General features: G+C 45.2%; 1 protein-coding gene across 5 annotated transcripts in view; it reads left to right on the top strand.

The window, feature by feature from the left end:
* fbxl17 (F-box and leucine-rich repeat protein 17) overlaps window positions 1-7,500 on the top strand; it is a 208,851-nt gene that overhangs the window by 189,154 nt on the left and 12,197 nt on the right. Inside the window, exon 9 of one of the 5 annotated variants that reach the window (XM_048244655.1) lies at window positions 2,134-2,456. The exons of the other annotated variants lie outside the window; for them this stretch is intronic. Coding sequence (XP_048100612.1) covers window positions 2,134-2,156 — 23 coding nt within the window. The 3' untranslated portion in view covers window positions 2,157-2,456. Of the gene's footprint in view, window positions 1-2,133; window positions 2,457-7,500 lie in introns of those variants that run through there. 5 annotated transcript variants of the gene reach the window in all.

Genomic DNA, 7,500 nt, shown 5'->3' with positions numbered 1-7,500 from the left:
CGGCCTCTGTGGGCTGGCTTACTTTTTAGGAAAACCCCATGTGCTATATCTCCCTCTCTCTGTCTCACATACTCTCTCTTTCTCACTCACTCACTTACTCTCTCTCTCCCTCTTTCTCTCTCATCACATGTTCTCACTTACTTTCTTTCTTTCTTTTTCTCTTTCTCTCTCATGGCTTGCTCTCGCTCAATCTCTCTCTCTCTTTTTCTCTCTCTTATTGCTTGCCTTCGCTCACTGAAATTCAAAAGGAGCTTTATTAGCCTGACCATAACGTTGTACAGTAGTGCCAAAGCATTTGGGTCAAATACACCAAATGGGGTGGGGAGGAAGGAGAAACACACAAATAAAACAGAATAATGATAAGTGTACACAATTATGAACTATAAACTATGGCAATGGAGAAGAGTGTGTGTGTGTGTGTCTGCATGTTTGTGTGGGCTCTCTCTCTCTCTCTCTCTCTCTCTTGTTGCTTGTTCTCGCTCTCTCTCTCTATCTTGTTGCTTCTCTCTCTCTCTCTCTCTCTCTCGTTGCTTGCTCTCGCTCACTCTCTTTCTCTGTTTGTTTGTCTGTCTCTCCCTCTCCCTCTGAGCTGTTTGTTTTTTCATCCCTCTCTTTAAGTTTCCCTCTGGTTGCCCTCTGCTGGGTGACCTCTGATTGGCCTCTGACTGCCCCCACTAACAGCCCCCACGAGACAACACAGACAGGAGCACACACACACACACACACACACACACGCAGCTCTCACTGAAACCACACTGCTCTCAGTCTGGACATCACATGAGTGTGTGTGTGTAGTGTCCTAATGAGAGTGATAATAATAATAATAATATAATAATAAGCTTTATTTGTATAGCACCTTTCATACACAGAATGCAGCTCAAAGTGCTTTACATTTGAAGCATGTAACACAATAATAGTCAGTCAGTCGTTATCAATCACTTTTCTTCATTGCTGGGGCCGTTTATGATCCACTCAGCAACATATCAAAAATATAGAAAATAACATGTCATAAGACTGGCAGAGTGTGTGTGTGTGTGTGTGTGTGTGTGTGTGTGTGTGTGTGTGTGTGTGTGTGTGTGGTCTGTTTTGGCTGCATATATGAGGAGTTGTGTGTTAACTCAGTGTTTGTGTGTGGTGGAGGAGTTGGGCTGACTTGTTGGAATGGGAGTAGAGTGTTTGTGAACGTGTTGGAATGAGAATAGTGTGTGAGTGAGTAGAGTGTGTGTTAACTGAACGTGTTGCTGAGTGAACCCTCTCCTCTGTCCTCATTACTGAGAGCTGTGTGTGTGCGTGCCTGCGTGTGTGTTTGTGTGGCTGTGCGCGTGTGCATGATTGATTTAGGCCATATTTTGTTTTGTAATGTATTCTTGTGCTTTTTATCAACAGTAAAGGTTGTTGAAGTGAGAGAGAGAGAGAGAGAGCCAGCGGAAGGGAGGAGAAAGAGGGAGACAGAGTGAGAGAAAAAGAGATGGAGGAGAGAGAGAAGTGAGAGAGAAAGAGAGAGACTGAGGAAGGGAGGGAGAGAGCGCTCCCCACTGAAGCTCACCAGAGTTGGGGTCAGATAAACAGGATCACAGGGGTGAAGTGTGTATTTCTGTGTGTCTGTGTGTGTATGGGGGAGCTCTTTAGAGAGGCCTTACAGCAGCTGCTTGGCATCACCCCTGAACTTTGACCCTTGACCTCCAGTGTGTGATCAGTGTCAAGAATGTGAAGGTTTGGTGCCCATCAGAGATATGTGTGCTGAGCTGACACCGCCTCCTCTGGGGACCATTACTTCTCACAGTCTGCTGTAGGGATGCGCGCGCGTGTGTGTGTGTGTGTGTGTGTGTGTGTGTGCGTGTGTGTGTGTGTGTGTGTGTGTGTGTGTGTGAGAGAGAGCACAGAATACACATCTGCAGATGAACATCATTCAATATTGATAGTGTTTTGCTTTTCATCTTTTTCAGTTTAGAAGTAAAATTGAAATCTCCCTGACATTGAAAAAATCTCTCTCTCTCTCTCTCTCTCTCCTCTCCCTCCCTCTCCTCTCTCTCTCTCTCTCTCTGTCTCTCTCTGTCTCTTTCTCTCTCTCCCTCTCTCTCTCTCTCTCCCTCTCTCTCCGTAATACATACACACACACATACACACATATAGTCTACGATACACACACATACTGAAGGCACACCAACACACCTGTGACCCCCTCTAGGGTCACTATGGAAGATGAAACTCTCTCTGGTCACTTGAGTGTGCGGCCTTCTCCGCTCTGGAGGCCCCTCTGGCTCCCTGTCTAATCCCCCTGCTGACGGGTCATCTCTGGCCAGACACCCCGTGCACAGCAGCTCCGTGAGGTTACTGCAGGAGGAATGATTTTCCAGCCAGCTATCGCAGCATCTTAAATCAGCCCAGAAGACTTCCTGTCCATGCACGCCGTCTGTCTCCCTCTCACAGCAGGACAGTGTCTACACGGGGCTGTGTCTGTGTCTGTCTGAGCTCTGTCCTCCTTTGTCAACTCAAAACTCTTATACGCACCCCCTTATACGTCTCCTGTGTGTGTGTGTGTGTGTGTGTGTGTGTGTGTGTGTGTGTGTGTGAGTGTGTGAGAGACAGAGAGAGTCTGTTTGTGATGTGACTGAGTAAGATGCAGAGAGGCATTGATCTTCCTCATCTTCCTGTGCTAGTGTACACCTCTTAAATGAATGAAGTAGTCCCCATGTTCTGTGTGTGTGTGTGTGTGTGTGTGAGCGTGTGTAGCCCCTGTGCCATCAGTAAGAGTGATAGTGAGGGGGCTTGAGAGGGTATCTAAACTGTCCCCCCCCCCCTACTGCTTCCACACACCATCCCCTTTAATCCGAGGCTCTGTGCTTGTGTGTGTGTGTGCGTGTGTGTTGTGTGTGTGTGCACGGCTGAAGTTTTTACGAGCAGATAGAAAACAGGGGCAGGTCGTTAGTTACGCGCTCATGGCTCCTAACGACCAGAGTGGGTCAAGGACCCTCTCAGCATTTACGACGTGGGGCAAGAGAGCCCCAATATCTGTTACACTCTTACACGCACCAGGAGCTTGCTGCGTGTGTGTGTGTGTGTGTGTGTGTGTGTGTGTGTGTGTGTGTGTGTGTGTGTGTGTGTGTGTGTGTGTGTGTGTGTGTGTGTGTGTGTGTGTGTGTGTGTGTGTGTGTGTGTGTGTGTGTGTGTGCGTGCGTGCGTGCGTGTGTGTTGCTGTACCTTATTTACAGCGCTATTTGTAGCCTGTTGGTCACCTCAGACTTATTATTAGGCTTAACACGCACACACATTCACACATGTATTGAACACACATACAGTAGAAGACTGTATATAATAACAGATTGTAGTTTTGTCACCTTTTGATATATAGTGCCCACACATGATATATAGTGCCCACACATGATACAGCGGAGAAAATAAGTATTGAACACGTCAACATTTTTTTCAGTAAGTATACTTCCAGAGAGGCTATTCGCATACATTTTTTTACAGACATTAGTATTAACTTAGGTAATCCAGACATATTAAAAAATCCAAACATTAATGTCCCTAAGTAGAGTTATGAGTAAAAGAATGGAATGGCACAGGGAAAAAGTATTGAACACACTAAGAAAAATGGCAAGGAACGAGCTGGAATCTATACATAGTTAGAGAGTAATTATCCCTTCTATCTGTGCAAATTAATGTAAGCTGAGTTAGTACATATTGATGAGCTATAAAAAGGTTTTTCGTTACCAAGTTGTCACACAAGAAACATGTCATGATGGGTAAAAGCAAAGAGCTCTTCCAAGACCTTTGCAACATTATTGTTGCAAAACATATCAATGGAACTGGTTACAGATGCATTTCAAAACTTCAGAATCATCCAGTAAGCAGTATTGGAGCCATTATCTGCAAGTGGAAGGAACATCACTGCATCATCAATCGGCCATGCACAGGATCCCCTCACAAGATTTCTGACCAGGAATTCAGAAGGATAGTCAGAAGTGTAGCCTAAGAGCCAAGGACCACTCCAGAAAGACTTGGAGGCAGCAGGTTCGATTGTTACAGAGAAAATCATAGGTTGACCACCGCCATTGGCCTCTATGCACGCTCACCCCACATGACTCTATTACTGAAGAAAAACATGTCGAAGCTCATTGAATGTTTGCTACACAACATTTGAACAAGCCTATGAAATACTAAGAGAATGTATTCTGGTCAGGTGAGAGCAAAATTTAACTCTTTGGATGTCATACTACACACCATATTTGGAGGAGAAATGGCACTGTGCATCACCCTAAAAATACCATACCAACAGTGAAGTTTGGAGGTGGAGGCATCACGGTGTGGGGCTGTTTTTCATCTCATGGTACTGGCAGACTTCATACAGCTGAAGAAATGATGAATGGAGCCATTTTTTCTGGGAGAATCTTGCCATCCACCAGAACAATGAGGATGAGACATGGCTAGACCTTCTTGCAGGACAATGATCAAAAGCATTCAGCAAAGGAAACTCTCAATTGGTTTCAGAGAAAGGAAATTCAGGCCCTGACTTAAATCCAATTGAACAGTTTTGGAAGTTACCTAAAGATCAGGATTTACAAGAGGGACCCCTGGAATCTTCAATATTAAAAGACTATCTGTTTTAAAGAATGGGCCAAAATCACACCTGAATACTGCGACTGATTAGCTTCGTCATAGAGGAAATGCCTTGAAGCTCTCATTACAAATAAAGGGTAAAGTATTTAAGAAATTTCAGTGACGTGTTCAATACTTTTTTCCTGTGGCATTCCACTTTTTTTACTCATAACTCTACTTATGTACATTAATGTTTGGATTTTTTTTATATGTGTGGATTACCTAAGTTAATACTAATGTCTGGTGAAAATTTCATACAAATAGCCTCACTGGAAGTATACTTACTGAAAAAAATGTTTTCCCCGCCGTATATAGTTGTAAGAGCCAAATGCTGTGTTGTGTTCAGATTATTGTTCCTTTGTCTAACACTGGGTGGCATATGTCTTAGGTATAAAGGTAGCAAATACAATGTTGTTGGCAGGTGTCTGACCCGGAAGGGCAAAGGGTTTTTGACCGCTTGCGCGCGGCGCTTTTGTATTGCTACTGATGGAAACTATGGACAAGTAGCCTAGAAATCTAGACGCACCCTAGCGGCGGCAAATTAATTTGCTCAGCCTGTACATCTAGTATCGAACCATAGGGATTTCTATTGGTTTAGCACCGTGGATGTTCTCCAATCACAGCTCTATTTTGTTAGAGAGTCTTAAAGGCGGGCTTAACAGGATCGCGACAGTCCTCGCGACTGTGAACAACAAGGAAGGTGGCTATGGCGACCTAAGCGATTTGTTTGTCGGCGTTGGCAACTTTGGAGGAGTTGGACTTGTGCTTTTTCTTTGAAAGTTGAGCAACACAATGCACTTAAGTCATTACTTTCGAAGAAGGATGTATTTGCCGTTTTGCCGACCCGGATACGGATATGGTCGATGGCGGCTGGCCTATTGCATGCCTAGGCAGTTTGAAAGACAATTCTCTGCCCGCCCCTTGGATTAAGCGAGGTGAATGGTTCGATGCCAGACTATACATCTCAATGATATAGGATGGCCCCGCCAGGCTAATGGACAAGTGCTGTATTGGAATAAATGGACCACTTTGGATTTTCAGCGTCAACAGTTGTCTTATGCGTTTGTTTAGCACAGGGTAATCAAGTGAGCGTTGCACTCATAACATCTAGCGCGTCAGCCAGGCCTTCCCCGGGCTCAGGCACCTCAGTAGTTCTGTATGAGACCGAACTCCTTTAACAATAGTGCCCACATATGATATATAGTGCCCACACATGATATATATATATATATAGTGCCCACACATGAAATGGACACACTTGGGGACACACAGTGATTGGATGAATGCTGCACATCAGCACAGAGAGAGAGAGGGAGAGAGAGAGAGTGGGAGAGTTGGAGAGAGAGTGAGAAAGAGAGGGAGAGAGAGTGGGACAGAGAGAGAGAGAGTGTGAGATAGAGCTGCTGTGTAGGTGTGTAGCGGTGTAGGTGTGCAGGCCCACTGCAGGCGTCTGTGGGCAGCTCTGGCTGCATTACAGCGTGTAATTGGTGTAAAGCAGAACGCTGGCTGTGAGCTGGATTAGAGCAAAGCCGTAAATGGAGCCTGAGCTCCATGAAGGAGTTTAGAGAGAGAAAGAGGAGGAGGATACTGAGGACTGATATGAGCTAGAATTATTCCTTTATTTTGTTAGGTTATTATTTATGTTTTCCTTGTGTTAAATGGTAAATGCTGGTTGCTGTTACCTTCTGGTACCTCCGACATCAATTATATTTTCTCCTCCTTTCTGCTTTCCTCTTTTCCACATCCTTACCCTGCTCTCATCCTCTCCTTTCCTCTCATCTCCTCTCCTCTTTCCTTTCCTTTCCTTTCCTCTCCTCTCCTCCTCTTATCTCTCTCCCTGTCCCCTCCTCCTCTCCTGTCCTCTCCTCTCCTCCTCTCATCTGCTCTCCTCTCCTCTCCTCTCCTCTCCTTTCCTTTCCTCCTCTCATCTCCTTCCTCTCCTTTCCTCTTCCTCCCCTCTCTCCCTCTCCTCTCCTCTCCTGTCCCTCCTGTCCCTCCTCTCTCCTCTCATCTCCTCTCCTGTCCTCATCTCATCTCCTGTCCCTCATCTCCTCTCCTCTCCTGTCCTCTCATCTCATCTCCTCTCCTGTCCTGTCCTCTCATCTCCTCTCCTCTCCTGTCCTCTCCTCTCATCTCCTCTCCTCTCCTGTCCTTCACTCTACTTATCTTGATGTTTATCCAGGATACAGTATGTGCACATGGGTGCTGTGTGTTTACACATCTAGATGTTTATGTACATAGATAAGGGCCTAAAACCATAGGGGTTGGGCTCAGTTACTGAGTGATGCATACTTACTCCAAGCAATTGTGTGTGTGTGTGTGTGTGTGTGTGTTTGTGTTTTCTGTCATCTTAATTATCAAATTGTAGGCAGAGTCATGTTCCTTTGCTCCGAGCAGGATTTTAGTGGATATGATCTGATCTTCTCTTCATCTTCTAGATGCTCTCTAATGATTTGTGCCTGTGTGTTTAATAAGCATATCATATTATAAATTAGAAGAATACGATTTCAACAGCAAGTTTGAATTGTTTGTGTCTCTGCATGCTAGTATCTTTCCTTGTGCATTCATGTTCGGAGGGAAGAGTGTGTGTGTGTGTGTGTGTATGTCCTCTCTCGAGTCCTGTCCAGCCCAAAGTAAAGCACAAAGTTCCTGCTGATGCGGCAGATGAGAACCACACTACTCAACATGTTCTCTCTCTCTCTCTCTTTCTCTCAACACACGTAGTGAGACAGAGAGCACTCACAACATTCTTGTTTCATGGCCAGGAATATGTTTAATCATAATCAAATGCCTGCACCAGACTATCTCTCTCTGTCCTCTCTTTCTCTCTCTCTCTCTCTCTCTCTCTGTCCTCTCTCTCTCCCTCCCTCTCTCTCTCTCTGTCTCTCTCTCTCTCCC

This window comes from Alosa alosa, chromosome 5 (assembly GCF_017589495.1).
Source record: "Alosa alosa isolate M-15738 ecotype Scorff River chromosome 5, AALO_Geno_1.1, whole genome shotgun sequence".
NCBI lineage: Eukaryota > Metazoa > Chordata > Actinopteri > Clupeiformes > Clupeidae > Alosa > Alosa alosa.
This window is presented reverse-complemented; position numbering and strand designations above follow the sequence as displayed.